General features: G+C 37.8%; 1 protein-coding gene across 2 annotated transcripts in view; it reads left to right on the forward strand.

Annotated features, from left to right (window-relative positions):
• Positions 1–18,929, forward strand: part of LOC126471500 (serine/threonine-protein phosphatase 2A 56 kDa regulatory subunit epsilon isoform) — a 296,643-nt gene that overhangs the window by 200,776 nt on the left and 76,938 nt on the right. For both annotated transcript variants that reach the window (XM_050099725.1, XM_050099718.1), the window contains exon 5: positions 5,840–5,970. In XM_050099725.1, coding sequence (XP_049955682.1) covers positions 5,840–5,970 — 131 coding nt within the window. The remainder of the gene's footprint in view (positions 1–5,839; positions 5,971–18,929) is intronic.

Raw genomic sequence — 18,929 nt, forward strand, 5'->3', positions numbered from 1 at the left:
ATATGTACATACTTACACAGAGTAGTATAAGTTGGAAGTCTCAGGCAGGTTAACCTCATCAAGGAACTTGCATAAGGATACTATAAGTTTAATTTTTTTTATGAACATTACTCTGCATTTGTCCACATTTTTATGGGAGCTGCAACTCATTACACCAAATAAATAATTTTCCAAAGAAGGAAAAGAACTAAGTGTCATCAGTTACTGTTCTTTTGAAGAAAAAATAATTTGGCATGGGTAATCATGACTGGGCACTAAAGTTGACAATAAACAGTAATATGTAGTTCTATTAATTTTTGGCTTTTGTTTGCATCTTCAGTTTTTGTCTTTTTTTCTGTAATTATTGGGTTTATTCAAATTCCCTTTTCTATCTATTCCCCTGTGCACGTTTCTTCCTGTCCTATCTTCTGTATCAAGTCTGTTGCCATGCATCACTTTTCTACTATTGTTAGTTCCAAAGAGGAAAAAGTGCCTTCTATTTTTTGGAAATTGTTGAACTAGGACCTAATTGTTTTAACTTCAAGACCTCAGTTTTACTTGAGTGTTTCTCTTGCTGCTCTGTTTTAATCCATTTCAGTGGCTATGGCTCAGAGCAGTCATTAGTAACAAGGAGACGTCCCCAGGGGTGCAGTCGACTTTTTGAAATCACCAATATGACAGTATATTTAAGAACCCAGCTGTCAGACTCGGAAGTCATTCACCCTGGTGGTCCCTCATTTACCAGTAAAAGCCTAAAAGCAAGTTAGTCTCCGTCTAGTATATTAAACTAACTCCTCATTTTCTCGACTGCTGTTGTAGCATGATACATAGTGTAAAAGACTGGTAAACAAAATGTGGCTGGTTCGAATTTTGTCATGTTTGTTTAAACCATTCCATCCCCCACCACCCACCCACCCACCCACCCACCCACGTTATTCGCTTGAAATGTAAATTTTTAAATTTCTATTTGATCTCATAATGTCTTCCTGCCTTCTTTTTTCATTTGGAATCTTTGTCCATATGGTTTTAATTCTTTTTATTTATATATCGTAATATTTAATCATTTAAAAATATGATCAAGTGACTTAAAAAATGAAACAGTTATTAGTATTCATATTAACAGTCACAAAATTTATTTTTCTTTGCGAGGTGATGAATTATCATCATCATCTTATTTTTTTATTTGGGGGGGGGGGGGGGGGGGGGTATAAATCATCAAACACATACTTGAAACACAAAATGTTCTCACACAATGAACAAAGTGTAAAAGCTATCTTTCTACATTCACATAGTTTCTTCATCAAATTCAATGGGAAGCACACTTTATTCACATTACAAAATATTGTATTTTCATTACTTCACATTGATCTATATTGGGCATACCTTACCATGTGTGGTGTGCGTACATTAAGACCATCGGTACACACACCATCAGATTATTTGACTTGTCGCTCTAACGAAGTAGGCGAGTGTCAGCAATATGTCTCGTGGTCTTATCGTGGCGTGTTTATCTTCTGCCGTTAGGTCAGACGATAGAAATGCCACTTGCACGCTTAGAGTAGCAGATTGACGGTGACCAACTTTAAACAGAACTTGATTAATTTTCACACACATTTATTAAAATAGTAACAAGCATAAACCTTACGTAACTTGATTCTGAATGCTATTTACAATTGACAATCTGAAGTTCCTTTGGTCTTGGTACGTTAATCTTATTCTCACATATCTCTAATACTTGACGAAGTGTCTATACATTTATCTTCATGGCTATATACAGGAATATGATGATCTTATTATGCGCAGACTGAAACTTGACTATAGACTGGTGCAGACAAATGCAGACTGACTAATCGGAGGTCTGTACACTCGTTATAATACCTTGCGCGTTCGTGTATCACTGCGTGAGTGTGATCTGTGAGGAGAAAAGGTTCTACGTTAGCAGCAATCTCATTGGCTGCGTTACGTATTAATACGCAGATCGGCGGAAGCAGTATTTGGTCCATCTCTAAGGCAGTGCCATCTCGTAGTGCAGAGACGGATGAGTGCTGTGCCTGCGCTGTTGTGTTTAGCGGCGCGCGCTCTAGTGGGAAAGTTGTTTACGCGCTGACTACGCGGAACTATGTACACAAACCATGTTTTAAAAGGCTGGTGCATGCAGAATCCAATGAACAATTGAATGTATTTCGATTATGTATTCACTTGTAGCAATTTTGCATTTGTATCTTGAAGTAATTCAGCTGTGGCGCTTTTTAATAATATTTTTCACCTGACGATAAAATTATACTTCACATGCCTGACACAGGGAGTGCAATTTGGAGGAACACTTTTCACAATGCATGTAGCTTTTCCAGCACTGTTCACAAATATTTCATTGTATAATCTTAGATTAGATTAGATTTAGTTCTTGTTCCAAAGGCCCATAAAACGAGATGATTCTTGTGGGTGTGGAACATGTCAGAAAGTATGAAATAAAAACATAAAACATTTGAATATAATACTTACTACCCTGATCATTTGTCAGGAGATTGTCAAAATAGGTGAATACAATGTGGTAACCTGGAACAGCTGATATTCACAGAATTAACACGCTGTCAGAATGAAACATTGTTATGCACTATAAATAAATTTATCTTACACAAAATACCTAATCTTGACTGTTGTGACCAAGTGCTGTCAAAACCGAAATCTAACATACATTTTTACTTAAGCTGGCTTAACAGTCTCTGTTAAGACATTCATCTAAAGAGTAGAAGGAGTTGCCTATCAAAAAGTCTTTCAAACTCTGTTTAAACTGTGCTTTATCGGAAACCAAATTTTTATTGGTTGCTGACAATTTATTGTGTGTGTTCCTGAATATTGGACCCCTTTCTGGACCAAGGTAAGTGATTTCAGGTCTTTATGTAGATTGTTCTTATTCCTGGTATTGACACTATGTATTGAGCTGTTGGTTGGAAATAGATATGTATTACTTGCTACAAATTTCATTAAGGAATAAATATACTGAGAAGCAGTGGTTAGAATACAAAGTTCGTTGAACAAGTTTCTACATGATGATCTTGAATTTACGCAAATTGTTTCCCATCGGACCATTCCATGAATCAGTAAGTAACAAAAAATCGTTTCTTTTAACATATCATTTCATTACAGACTGCAAATATTCTGTACTGCTCTTTTGTTAATTGTCTTAATTTTGAGCAGGTGACAACCGCATTTCTGCAGTCTGACTCCAGATGTTCAGTTTCCAACCTCCTGCATACATAAGAACACACATGGTAGCAATTCACTGGTGAATGAATGTCAACGCATATTGCACTGCATGCAAACATGTACCTTTCACCAAATTTCTCTTTCATGCCAAAACTGTTTTTGATCCCCTGAAAATCCAGTGATTGATGATACATGGATTCGTCAGGTTTTATTTTAAAATTCTTTGCCCATTTCTCACTTGCAAAGAATGAAAAGTTTTCTGACACAGAATGGTGATAACCGTTGTTCATTGTTGTGGTGTATGCGTTGTCACTTGGCCATGGCACATCTGAGCATCCTTAAAATTTTCAAATGTTTCGGTATCAATTGGACACAGCTTATCGAATTTAGTTTTTCCTTGTTTGATATCTTGTTTCCATTTCATCGAGTATCCTTTCCTGCGTAAATGAGAGAAACCACTTTGTTGGATACTTTTCAATGAGTAATTTGATGGGTTTCAGCGACGGCACCTGCTTTTGCTTTGTATTTTAATGTAGTGTATGTCAATGGAAGTTCCTGACAATTCAAGAGTATACTGCGAAGAACAAATTTTTTGTGTTAATAGCGGATGAGGAAATCATAAAATTAACTGATAGTAGTATGGAAAAGATTACATCATCATACAAATCCTCTTTTCAGTCTCACTGTCTAAAATTAGATCATTTTCTTGAACAATAACACTCTCCATCACAAGTGAAATCGTTTCCCCTGCAATTTGTTCACGCATTGCTATTTTGTTTGCATTTATAAAATTGGGAGCGTTATCAGAAAGGAGAGATCTCTCCTCGTAAATAGACAATGCATAATGTACGGTATTTGTGAAAGTTCTCCTTTTTTCATTATCAGATTCCTCCATTCTTTTGTCATGACATTTTCTGGTTGATGAATTTGCATTGTCAGACATTTTAAATACTAAACACTCACAAAACAAATGCAACAGGAAAACACAAAAATATGAATAAAGTACGGATTTGTGATCGGTAACTGCAAATCCACCAATGATTTTGAGCCCAAGAGAGAAATGAGAGCAAATATGAAAGTTGATAAAATGGTTTAAATCCCTGACAAAGGATTAGAAAATTTAAAAATGCTAAATTTGAAGCAAATAACCGAAGAAAAATAACATTTTATATATATATATATATATATATATATATATATATAATAGAGGGAAACATTACACGTTGGTCTTTAAATATGTCTGCTTGTGTCTGTATGTGTGGATGGATATGTGTGTGTGTGCGCGCGAGAGTGTATACCTGTCCTTTTTTCCCCCTAAGGTAAGTCTTTCCGCTCCCGGGATTGGAATGACTCCTTACCCTCACCCTTAAAACCCACTTCCTTCCGTCTTTCCCTCTCCTTCCCTCTTTCCTGATGAGGCAACAGTTTGTTGCGAAAGCTTGAATTTTGTGTGTATGTTTGTGTTTGTTTGTGTGTCTATCGACCTGCCAGCACTTTCGTTCGGTAAGTCACCTCATCTTTGTTATTGGAACGTTCTGAATCCCAGTCATTTATGCCATCCATTACGCTACGACAGCAGTAAAAAATTGAATGTTAATTTAATGTACTAAATAACAAGGTGAAATTGTTTTTCGGCTTTTTCTCGTAAATGAGGGCCCACCAGGGTGAATGGCTTCAGGGTGCGATACCTGGGTTCTTAACCTACACCACCATATAGGTGGTTGCAAAATGTCAGGTGCACCATTGGGGGCCTCTTCTTGTAAGAGATAAGAATAAAACATACTATGCAGCCCCTTCTTCAACTAGGGAATTGTTAACAAACATAATGGGAAGTCCGGATTTCGATATCGGCAATATTACGAAAAGGATAGATTGCTACTCACTTTAAAGCTGATACATTGAGTTTGCTGACAGCCATAGTGAAGACTGTTACACATTGAGCTTTTGATCAAAGCCTTCTTCAGAAAAGAAAACAAACTCATTCATACAAGAAAGCGCACCTCACACACAAGACCACTGTCTCCAGCTGGAGTAGTTTGAGAGCAACCATGTGTGCGTGAGGTGTGCTTGTTTGTGTGAATGACAGTGTGCCATCTTTACGGTGAGTAGCAATGTTTCCTTTTCATGATTCTGTTAACAGAGAATTTATTCAAATAAATGTTTTGTATGATGCCAGTTAAAAATACTGGATGAACCTACCACCTTCAATGGCCCTGCTGTGTGTGGCTTTATTAACTTAGATTCCCATTGAAATAATTGCTGTTTTCCATTCTGAAATATTGATTTAAGATGTATTGTATTTGGGTGACAAAATAGTAGGGAGTAACTGTAACCACAGTAGAGCTGAACCATATTTTCTGCAGATGGACTTATTCTTCTACACAGATAGATATCCAGTTAGATGTAATGTCAATCATGCCAGCAAAATTTGAGCAGTCATGCACAGTATTTTATTTTCTCATGAACATTTTCACATGCCAGTGAAAAACATTTTCAGTCACATTGATTTTGTAAGTATGTAAATAAAATTATTGTCCACCAAAAAAAGGATGATAAACTACATGTCATGAACTTGAAGCTTTTATCCAAGCATGTGCCTGCAACATTATATTCTCTCCATAATGCTCTTTATGGTTATTTACTGTTTTTTCAGCTGCTGGATTTGTTCGACAGTGAAGATCCTCGAGAACGAGATTTCCTTAAGACTGTGCTTCATCGTATATATGGCAAATTTCTGGGGCTCCGTGCATTTATTCGTAAACAAATAAATAACATCTTCCTAAGGTAAAACCATTAGCCATAGAAAATTCTTAGTTATTCTGGGATGAATAAAAATGTTAATTGCTATAAAAACAAAACTGCTTACACAAAATAACAAATTATATTACAGGACCATGTTTCGTTATAAACATATATGTTCATAACTTTACTTCATTGGTTTATTGTTTTCCATTTAAGCTGGAATATTACATTTTAGAATTAAGTGTCAAACTTGGGTAAAAAGATGTTTCATTTCAAAACAAATATTTCACTCTGGTATGTGTAACGTGTGCTGTGCTGGAACTCGTAACACGATCCTTTCTTTGAGCATTGCTCTAACGTACTTAATAGAAGCTCTCCTCCATACCTAGTGGGATTAACACTCCTGGAAAGTGGAAGATACATACTGACTGTAGTGAAGTTGTGAGTCCGTGTCACCAGTCGTGCCCGGATAACATTGCCCGCAAAAGGAAAGCTTGTGGGTTCAAGCTCCAGCATGTAATCTCAGCTTTCCACAAAATTTAAAGGGTTCCATTCGTAAACAGATGTGTAACAGCATAGTAAGGTAATGTGTGTACTTAGATATTGCAATGTCCCAAGTTCTCAACATTGTTATCTGTATATAAGTATAAATAAGTGATTTGATATGCTAATGTGAAGGTAACTCGGTCTGTGGCATTATGAACTATTGATGTTGTGTGAGCTGCCTAGTTGTAGCCCAGGAATGAAATGCCATTGGAGTGCCTTGAAGTGTATTCTCATAGCAGTGGGCTTGGTTGCAAACACAGAAAGGTATTTGAAGGAAATTTATTTAAGCTCATTTATGGCCGGCTACCTTATTCATTATTACTTGCCCATGATCCATTGAAATAAATGGCAGAAGATTTTGACTGCATGAAGCACTGTAGCTTTGTGGAAGTAACAAAGTGCTCCTGCTATTCACTCATTGTGAACAAAAATGTACAATAAATTCTTCATTTCATATTCATACTGACATCTATTCTTCCTGATTGACTTTGTTGTCATCTCTCTCTCTCTCTCTCTCTCTCTCTCTCTTTCTTTCTTTCTTTCTTTCCCTCCCCCCCCCTCTCCCTCTCCACCCTCACACACACACACACACACACACACACACACACACACCACACCACACCACACCACACCACATTGGTCTGTATATAAGCCACAAATTTTTTTGCGTAATAGAAACTTGATCTTAATAGCTTGTTCCTTAGTTTGAACTGGAGCAACAACTTGGAACATGGACAGAGAGAGATATTACATTGGGTGGGTGGTTGGTGGAAAAATGTGGGGAAGGAATGGGTAGGTCTAACAGTTTTCCGACAACACAAGACGGTGTGGTACAGGGGTGCAAGACTTGCACATCTCTTGCAGTTGACTCACGTATTGTGTGCAGCTGATGTTCTTCTTGGGTCAGATGGCTGCATCGATCTTCACAAACTCATCTTCTCTGAAGACACTAGCTGGTTAAAGAAATTTCAAAATAGACTTCTTTTCTCCTCTTGAAATGATTTTGCACCCTCCGGATATTTTTGTTCAACTCTGTTATATTGTCATCTCTACAATAAAACAGCTTCACAAGTTTCACACTAACGTTCAGCTCTTGCAAGTCAACCCCATCTTGGACTATTAGAAACTAACAAATACAATTATAATGTGTTTGGTTTAATAGCCACTATAAAACCAGTTATTGCTTCTCGCAAGTACAACACCTGAAAGTCAAATGTAAAAGTCTTTAGTTCAATACACAATTCATTTGTTCACAACAGTACAGTTGTTACACTGTCAAGGAATAGAACATGCTTGCTCCTTGTACTGGACATACAGCTTCTCAGACGCGCGCTGCAAACACTTGGCCGCGTCGATCAACCATCACTATTGCGTATTCTCCCGATACACGTCCATCCTGCACACACAGAAACCGGCGGCGAGGTAGACACATCTCCACTCTCTCACCCTCGTACTTAAAATATCAGGTGTTCGAGACGGTAGAAAGCCAAGTGTCTCTAGAATTTACACCAAAATTCTCAAGGCACTACATATCCCTCCCCTTAGCTCGAACACGCAGTATTTTATACACATTCATTATGTACAATTTCATGGGATAAATAATTATCTTTTAACAGTGCCTCTCTTTCCACTAATAACCGTACATCTTTTACCACAATTATAATACTTGACCCTTTGAATCCATGTTTTGAGTTAGCTCTGTTTCCTATTCCTCCTCTAATCTAAATTTACGAGTGTACATAACTCACGAATATTTTGCTGCTTTGTTCTTAATTCCCATACTAATTTTTCATTACTCAATCATTTCTTTTTGTAATCCTGGGGAACTCTGTGTAGAATAAAAGTGTTCCCTTCTTGGACATTTGTTAACCTGAAAATCAATGAGCCTACTTATGCATAGAATTCAAACTTGCCAGACTCATCCCTTTAAATGTGTGACTTCTGTCACGATACTGCCCCTTTTCCCTTTAGGAACAGTACCTATACCTTACATGGATTGGTCCTAGGAGTACCCTTTATCATTCTGTTTTGGTAGGTATGCCCCTTTCTCACTCCTATCCTCCTATAGTACAGGTCAGTCCCCTTCTTGGTGCCCCTGTCTCCGCAGTTAGGTCAGCCTTTCATAGGTCTGCCTATCCACCCTTTTTCTCATCCAATAAATGTCAGGTGTGCCCTCCGTATACTTCTTGAGTAGGCCTCCTGGTTCATTGCCCTAGCATACATCTTTATGTATACTATTCTTAAATATTCTCTGGTAAAATTACATATCTACTTCACTCTTCTATTCCACTTTCTAATACTTCGTCTAATACCCTAGAATCCTCTTTCACTACTCACTTCTACCATATAAACAGATGTCATGCCTACACATAGTAGATGCTGGGCCTACCTGTATTTACTAACTACCAGTAGATACTATGCCTTTTCTCAAAGGGCTAGCACGGCACATGTAAATATATATTTGAGAGAGACGAAAAAAAATAACGATGCAGAACAGTCACATATCAACAATGTAATATGTGCAGCGACTCAGAACAATGTAATATGTACAGCGACTCAGAACAATGTAATATGTACAGAGACTCGGATGAACATATATCTTTATTCCCTTACCATCCTTTGCGGTTCTGGCATAACTTCAGGTTCCTAATTTGTAATTCTTCTGTTTGTGCTTAAGTATGTCTTTGTTTGTATGTAGATGTGTGTTTGTGTATCCAGATTCTTCAGCCAACTTATGTGAAATAAGTTGAAGATTTTAATGACTTCTCCAAGATCCCTATTTAAACGGTACTTGAGTGAGAAGCCGGAGGAGGTATGATGTTAAATGTCTCCTACAGAATGGGCATTCTCCCTTTCACCTTTGAAGCCCCGGAAGGAAAATCTTAGCAACACCTATGGAACGGCAAGTGGTGATGAATCAGTTACACTTGTCTGCGAGAGTTGTCTGAAAAAGTGGGGTGTGTGATTAGTTTTAGTCCTGCCTGTACTTACTCTACCCACCCCTTCCAAAAGGGAAACAAGCTCTCCCATTTACATTACAGCTCACAAAAGGTATAAAATTATTCTATAAAAATAGAAAATTATACACTAAGATAACTTGGTTGTTCAGTCATTCGGTTTACCCAGTTTAGTTTGAATAGCACCATGATATTATCTTTATACTCTTACTATATTTCATGCCTAGAGATCACTGTTCATTTGTGATTCTCTTAAATTGGTCCTAATCTTGTAGCCATATCTGGTTTCCTACGTACTAAAATTATAGGATAGTGTAAGAATTCAAGAATAGATTACAGAACAGTTTAAGAATTGAAGGGAATTCGGTGCTGGAAAACTAAGTTTGAAGAAACACCGAAAACAATTAGGGATCCTACGGTTGTCACTCTGCCCCTTAACGTAGAACGTTAACGTCCCTGGGGGATATACAACTTTGTCTTTTACGTTGTATTTTCCTTTTTATGATCAACAAAGTTCTTAGAAACTATTGTTTAATTAAGTTGGTAATCAACAGTAGGTTGTTGCAGCCAAGTAAAATATTTAAAAAGAGGTTTTTCCACAAAAGGGTTTACCTATTACTTCCAAAGGAGTTGATCCAGTTGATAAATATGGTAATTCATTTAAAATAAGCTCAAAGTCTTTAACTTTCATTGCCCATGATGTATGTTTTGCATGGCAGTATGTACGGCATAATTTTCCAATTTCTTCCATAACCCTTTCACATGGGTTAGAAGACGGATTATAGTTGGAGATTAATACCTGACTAATATCTTCCCACGCTAAGAATTTTTTAAAATCGTTACTATCAAATTGTGGTCCATTGTCGGAGAGGAATCGTTTTGGTTTGCCCACCTCGAGAAAGTATTGTTGCAGACAGTGTAGCACTGTTGGTGTATTTGCTTTCTTAATAGGATGCAACTTAACATACTTAGATCAACACTCTATGAGAGCAAAAATGTATGCCAGTCCTCCATTTCCTTTAGGAATTGGTGCGAAGAAGTTTGCTGCTGTAAGATCATGTAATGCCTTAGGGACGATCGGATACATTTTGTATCTAACATGAGTGTTACTCTCTCTTACTTTCTGACAGGTTTCACAAGTTCTAATTAAAGATGCTACCTTATGTCCCAACTGTTTAAAATAATAGAAATTGTTCATGTGGGCTATACGCTTGATTATTCCGAAGTGTCCCTACCCTGTATGGACATCACACACAATTTCGTCCTCCATCAACTGCAGGATGCATAAATGCCACTGTCGAGATGTTATACTGTCTCTCCAAAATAGAATTTGCCCTATAATTTTCCATTTCCTTACTTGATTAGGAGGTAAAGATTTTCTATTACACATAGCATATATTTCTGTAAAATAGGAATCATGATGGATATTGTCGGTTATTCTTTGACCCATTTCTTGTACCCTGTTGTGCTGATATTCTGTTCTCATAAAAGTAATCGCAAAAATTGTGCTGCGTCCTTCTCCATTTTAAGTCTTTCATATGTACAGGTAATCTAGACAAAGCTTCAGGTACAATATTTTCAGACCCTTTTACCTATTGTATTCTAATGTCATGCTCCTGTAAAAATAGCATCCACCACATTAATCTAATACGCAACAATCGATTGTTCATTAAAAAGGATAGCACTTGATGATCTGTATATACATGGATTTCTGAACCCCAAATTAGTGTTTGGAATTTTTGTATACTCCATACTATGGCCAATAGTTCTTTTTCTGTTGCTGTGTAGTTTAACTCATGTTTGTTGAGACTCCGGCTAGCAAAAGCTATAGATGTGTGACTGGTGCTTTCCAGAACCCACTCTCCTTGAAAAAGTTCTACTGCTATACCGTAGCCGGAAGTGTCTGTTGCAAACTTGAACGGTTCACCCCTAACCGGATGGTGTAATATAGGTGATTCTACTAATGCTTTTTTCACATTTTCAAGTGCATCATTGTCCTCTTGGTCCCAAATCCACGGTATTTGTTCTTGACTTCGTGTATATTGTCTATAATACCCGGCCATCCCAATAAATTCCTTCAGTTGTCTTATGTATCTAGGAGATTGACATTCTTAATAGCCTTTATCCATTCTGGATCTGGTCTAATTCCCTGCACTCCGATGATATGCCCTAAAAACTTAAGCTCTTGCCTAGCAAAGTGCCACTTGGATAGTTTTACTGTAATACCTTTTTCTTTAAACAACATCAGCATTTTTCTTAGGTTTAATGTTCTTCCCGTGTAGCGGATATAATAAGGATATCGTCCACTTATATTATTAAGTCCTTTAACAATTCCCTTCCTAACGCCTCATACAGCACGCGTATAAAAACAGATACCGAGATATTTAGTCCAAATGGTAACACATTAAAATGATATGATTTCCCATCAAATCGAAATGCTGTATACTACTTTGAATCGGGGTGTAACCAAATTTGCCAATACCCAGCACTCGGGTCCATCGTGCTAAAATAATGTGCTTTTTCAAATTTGGACAGTAATTCCTCGATATTAATTGGTCTGTCTCATTCTGTCTCTCTGTGTTTATTCAAAGTGCGTGCGTCTAGCACTAATCTCACATCCCCAGTACCTTTTTTTTACCACGACTAAAGGGTTATTCATAACACTCGTACAATGTTCTATTATTTTGCTGTCAATCATCTTATCTGTTTCTTCTTTAATCGCTTCTTTCAAGCTCACCGGTATCAGATAAGGTTTACAGAAAAATGGAGTATTAACTTTGATCTTAAATTTATATATGTAGTCACTAATACTACATGGACTCTCAGAAAATACCATTTCATATTCCAATAGAATTTTAGCTAAATCCAATTTTTGGTTGTTGGTTAGTATTGAGGATTCACTTACTTTATTTTGTATGGCAGCTTGGTGTGATGCATGACTTAAGTTTTCTATCTCTGATTGCACTGTCGCTGTTAATTGTAAATGCTGATTCTCAGTTATTTGTTTACTACTATAGGGGTCAGTCTCAAACTTTATACAATATTTATCATCACCTTTACTAAAATAACAAAAATTTTCCTCAAAATTTAATATGATGTTAAATTTTGATGGCCAGTCCATGTCAATAAACACATCCCTATTGACATTTTCCACTAATAAAAGTGTCTGACGAAATGGGGCATTCCCAGTGATACAGTTCACCTGGGCTTCATGCTTCACAACTTCACTTTTGGTCAAGTTATACCTAATATGTACACTCCTGTTACCAGTAGTAGCAGTAAGTTATGTTTAGTTCACAATGTGTTAAAGAAATCATTAGAAATAAGTGACACCTCACTACCAGAATCAATAAATATGTTAACTTCAAAATCTTCCACCCTTCCAACTACTCGTATAATTGGTTGTGGATTAACAGTCGTTAAGCTAGGTTCTTCTAGCAACAATCATTCTTTGGTCGGTACTTTATGTGTAAAGCTAATGTATTTATTATAAGCTAGGCCTCCTAATGTATTTCTACAACCTGGGCCCCGATCCTGGATCCACATCGCATAAAGTTTTCCTCATTGTTTGTAATTACCTGCTGGTTACCAAATTGGGATATTACATTTCTATTTTGTAATCTATTGCTACTAGGTACAAATTCCTGCCACGTTACTGGGCCTATATTTTGAAGGTGGTTGTTTCTCTTGATAACTTTCGCTATCACTATTCCGTCTACACCGGTGTACTCTAGCTAGATTAGCTCCATGCCTCTTTATCATTACTACTATTGTTATTTTTTCAGAAATTCTGACTTTCGCTTTGATGTACATTCTCATTCCTGTCTTTTTTATTTTTTCCCAGCAAGTGCAACTACAAAGGATAACAATTCTTCTGCAGTCTTCCATCCACTACATAATATATCTTTCCTAGCGTAGATAGGTAATCGCCTTATTACGATCCTAACTAACCCTTCTTCCTCCATGGCTTCATATAAGTACGTTGCCCTTATCAAATGTAAGTCAAAATATCTTCTCATTGTTCCCCACTTACTGTTATAATACTTTGGATCCCACAGATCAGATAATAATTTTTTGTGGACACTTGCTGACCAGTACTTCTCCTTAAACTTTTTCTGGAAGTCGGCCCAAGATGAAAAATTCTCAGATGTTCACAGTGACCCATTCTGAAGCCTCTCCTAAAAGGTAGCCTGCCATGAATTCTATCTTTTTTTAGTCTTCCCAGTTTTTCGGTAAGGCTCAGTTAAATCGTTTCAGAAAATGAGTTGAGTGTGCTTCCCCGTCTGTCTATTTTGGAAACTGCCTGGTAATCCCGAATTTGCTCCCCATTGTAGGTCGGTTATTGCATCACTGGTTAACACCACATTAGAAGAAGTCACTTTTTTGTCTACCTTATCCTGTATAAGTTTGAGCTATCTATGCCTTTCTTCGTATCATTAAGTTCCAAAGCTAAATCTGAAGAAACGTTGTTAGGGTTACCCTCTCGGCCACTTTTCTGTGTATTAACTCTTCTACTTGTTCCTCCAGATTGCTTATATTTAAGGTATCTGATATCGCTAGTTTCTCTTTAAAATACCTTTCCACGGTATCAACTCAATTGTTGACACCTGCAATATGTGACTGGAGAAAAGGAATTAGCTTATCTTTTTTGTCAATACTATCCTTCAGGTTGTACAACCTCTGATTTACAACATCGAAGGTAACATTGCGTACGCTTTGAAATGATCCTAATTTTTGGACAGGTTCCATTTCTACATTGCTACATTTGTCTTCAATGTCAAATTCTAATTTTTTTTTTTTTGTTAAATCCTGAAGTAGCTCATCCTGTTCCTGGTTAAATTCAGTAAATAGCTGATTAACATGAGTATTCAAAGAACTAGTGAGTTCAATCTTTATATCTAACTTCAGATTTTCTACCTTATCATTTAAATGAGTCAAATTCAGTCTTTTATAAAACTATATTTGTCGCTTGACTGTTCAAGGTTTCAGTCTGAACATTTAAACTAGAATGCTTCATTCTGAGCATTTAATTTTTCACTTGGAGTTACATTTTGTACTTCTGGTTTTCCGCTTAAATTTGCACTCAGTTCACCTCTCAAGGCAGCATTTTGAGCATTTTTCTCTGGTTATGTAATTTAGCACTTTGGTTATCTACTCTAGCATTTAGTTCTTGTCTCAAGGAAGCAATTTGAGCATTTACAGCTGCTGAATCTGCCTGCTGGGCTTTAATTAAATTCACTAATTCAGACAATCTGCCATTTCCCTATTCACCTTAATGGCCGTGGTTGGTTCTGAAATTTGTTGCTATTCTTGATCCATAATTTTATGGATCTTGGACCTAGTAATCATCTAAAGAAAATTCACCACTGAATACAATAACTACACTAACAGTTTATCATGCCCAGTTCCTTAAACTTTCTTATCTCTCTTCTCAGCGATCACAGACCCTGTAACCCACGCGCTGCATCGACCACCTGCTTCCACCGCCTTCTATCTCTCGCAGCCTCTCTCCACCCTGTGTAAATTCTTAATGCTGTGATGTCCTTCTCTGTCATCTTTCCATCTTGTACAAGGTCGCCCCAATGGTCTTGTTGCCGGAGAGTTCCTTCAAATGCTTTCTTGGTGATTCTGTAGTTCTCCATTCTGGCCACATGTCCAGCCCATTGCAATCTCCTACCTTTTAATTTCTGGGTGATAGTGGGTTGCTTCATTAACTGATAAATTTCATTGTTCTTTCGAATTCTCCGTGTGCCATTCTCCAACACAGGTCCCCAGATTTTTCTCATTACTTTTCTTTCAAAAACATTCAGTTTTTCTCTTTCATTCTTTGTAAGCGTCCAGCTTTCTGAACTGTATAGTACTGTGGGGCAGATAATAGTGTTATATATCTTCATCTATGTGGTGATTGACAAAGCTTTACTTATGAGTGGGTTGGCCCTGAGGCTATTCTTTCATTTATATCTATTGTTATGGTATTTTTACTCTTGAAAGATGATCCAAGGTATTTAAACTGGAGAACTTTTCTGAATTTAGAATGTTGTTCAATTTCAAAGTAAGGATTTGGGTTTTTGACTCAACCTATTTCCATATATTCGGTTTTCTCTTGCTTAATCAAAAGCCCGATTTTGATGGCACTGTGTGCGAGAGATCTCTACGTGTCTTTCAGTTCTTCATTTTCACTCGGCAACACTATATCATCTGCATAATCCAGGAGTTTTACTTCACTGTGTTCAAATCGGAGACCATTGTATAGATGTAAATTACTCTCCCGAACCACTTTCTCTATTGCAAGGTTGAACAGGGCACATGAAAGAGCGTCTCCCTGTCGTAAACCTGTTTTAATTGGAAAGGTGGGGGCTATGGATCCTCTGAACTCCACTGCTGCCTGTGAGCCATCCATGCACAGTTGTATCATCCCAATGATTTTACTGGGCATACTAAATTCTCGTAATGTGTTGTAGAGGCTACTTCTGTGGATGCTGTTGTAGGCTCGCTGGAAGTCATTGAAGAGACAGCACTGGACGTTTTTGTTAAATTTCCAGTATTTCTCAAAGGTTTGTTGTATAGTAAACAAATTATCAGTTGTGGAACAGTTTGTTCGAAATCCAGCCTGGTAATCTTGAATAATGTTTTCTGCTTAAGGTTAAAGTTTTTCCAGAATGGTCATTGACAGGATTTTGTGTTATGTTCAGCAAACTGATTCCTCTGTAATTTCCACATTCCATTCTGTTTCCTTTCTTGTGTATGGGACAAATTATTGCAGTTTTCCAATCTTCAGTTTTCCAGATCATTGTGATAAGGTTATAAATTTCTTTGTGTAGTTTGCTTCTGCCCTCTTTTAACATCTCTGCTGATATCAGGTCCTCGCCTGCTGCCATGTTGTTTTTGAGCTTTTGAATGGAGTGGATCACTTCCTGTTCTGTGATTCTACATTCGTCATTATTAATGCTGTCACTCTCAGACATTGCGTAATTGAAGGTTATGTGTGGATCAGTGCAATTTAACATTTCTGAGAAATACTCTTTCCATCTTTCTAGGATACCTTCCAGCTGCGTTAGCATATTTTGATTTTTATCTTTCATGAATAGGTTTTCGCTTTGATAACCTCTCTTACTTTTCTTTGTATACTGAAACAACTTCTTTGAGTTTCCATTCCTGCTTTCCACTTCTATAGATTCTAGGACTCTAGTTAGATATTTCCGTTTCTCTATTCGTAGAACTTTTGCTGTTTCTCTTCTAACCGCATTGAACATCTCCCTCCTGTCCTCACTCTCCCTGTTATGCAGCCACAGCATCCTTTCGTCTTTCCTCATTTCTACTGCTCTCTGACACTTTTCGTTGAACCATTTCTGTTTCTTAGTTTTCTTTATCTTGCCCAGTGTGTGTGTGTGTGTGTGTGTGTGTGTGTGTGTGTGTGTGTGTGTGGTTTTTTTATGCATCTGTTACTACAGTCTTTATTCTTTCCCAAGCCTTCTCGACAGTATTTTCCTCCTCAGCTTCTTGCAATGCTGTAAATTGGTTATTTATTTCAATCACATAGGCTTCTTTAACAGACAGTTCCTTCAGTCGTTTCATGTCTAAATTAGGTTCTGGTGTGGCTTTCGGTTGTTGATTCCAAATCGTCTTGATTTTCATCTTTCCTACCACTAGCAAATAACCTGAGCCAATTTAGGTCCTCTGTACATTCTGACATCTCTTATAAATGAAGTGAAATGTTGATCTGTCATAACATGGTCAATCTGATTTACTGTTTTGCCATCTGGAGAGCACCATGTACCTTTTTGTATATCTTTGTGAGGGAACATCGTCGAGCAAATTCTCATATTCTTTGACAGTGCAAAGTTGATCATTTTAAATCCATTTTCGTTTGTGATTGAGTGCTTGCTATGTTTTCCTATAGTGGGGATGTTGGAATACTTTTGAGCACTCTCTCTAATTCTTCATCGTACTTATCTTTCTCATCCTCAGTTGAATCTTCAGTCAGTGCATGGATATTTATGAATGTTATATCGTACCACTGGTGTTTGGTTGTTATGTAAGACATTCTTTTGTTAATGGGATGGAATTCCTTAACCGGATTAACAATCCTGTTCCTAACAGCAAAACCAGTACCAAATTCATGATGTTTTTCATCTCTCCCATAAAAAATGACACAAATATCCTCTGTGTGTATCGCTTCTCCAAGCCACCTAACTTCCTGTAGAGCCACAATATCTGTCTTGTATGTTTTTAGTTCAGATATCAAAGACACTACTGCAGCTGGTTTATTAAGACTACGAACATTCCATGTCCCAAATGTGAAGCAGTGTTTATCTCGCTAATTCTTGTTCCATAGCCAATGTCTGTTTCCTTTGAACCCATTATCTGAGCAAATCATTTATTTATGCCAGTAGGTTAAGAATCCCCTGGCCGTGTTATGAGTGCTGCGCAGGTTAAGCTTGGTGATGGGGCTGCCACCTCACAGCTTCCAAGCTTGCTGAGTAATATTTTGGATTAACATTTCCTAGGCAGATCGCCTTTCCCAGGCTCCGAGCTCTGCCTGCCCCGTAGAGACGCCTTCCGCCTCTTCTACCTTTGGAATGCTATAAAAAACACTCTCTTCCAGCATCCGAGCTGTTGACGTCCTCTTCACTGGTTTTGGTCCACCCTGGGTATTTTGTTTCCCTGGTACCCACCATATCTGGTGCGCATTCCGCTATCCGCCCGATGGGGGACCAGCAACCCCTCACGGGTTCCTTCAACTTTACCAAACAATTATTGTTTTTCACTCACCTGGCATAGAGTTCAAGCTGCGTTGATGCACAGATGTATAATCAGCATCGGTGGACATCACTGGCGCCAGCAGCGTCGGGCATTGGATTCAGCGGCGGCGAGCGGACGCGGAGTCAACACCGGTGAGCAGCAGCTTGTGCAGTCGGCATCAGTGGCTGGTTACGGCATTGGCGTCAGTGCGATGTACGTGTGTTAAGACTGCTTACTCTCCACATCCAACCTTCTTAGTTGACAACCTTCTTAGTTGACAACCTTCTTAGTTGACAACCTTCTTAGTTGACAACCTTCTTAGTTGACAACCTTCTTAGTTGACAACCTTCTTAGTTGACAACCTTCTTAGCTGACAACCTTCTTAGCTGACAACCTTCTTAGTTGACAACCTTCTTAGTTGACAACCTTCTTAGCTGACAACCTTCTTAGCTGACAACCTTCTTAGTTGACGTCCTTCTTAGTTGACAACAAGTTCTCTCCACTATTACTTTCTCATGTCTTTTACAGCATTGCACTCGCAACTTTCTTCCATTTGTTCTTTGGACTCAACGCAATTACTGGAAACAGTTCTCGTATGTTGTTAGGCTTAGTTGCTATGGCAGCGCCTAATATCTTCTTTCCATTTCTGTCTTTACATTCCCGTTTTCTTCAGGTTCTGTCATGGTCGCCATGTTTTAACGGTCTTCTGATGACACGAGACAGTGTGGTACTGGGGTGTGAAAGACTCGCACGTCT

Source organism: Schistocerca serialis, chromosome 1 (genome assembly GCF_023864345.2).
Source record: "Schistocerca serialis cubense isolate TAMUIC-IGC-003099 chromosome 1, iqSchSeri2.2, whole genome shotgun sequence".
NCBI lineage: Eukaryota > Metazoa > Arthropoda > Insecta > Orthoptera > Acrididae > Schistocerca > Schistocerca serialis.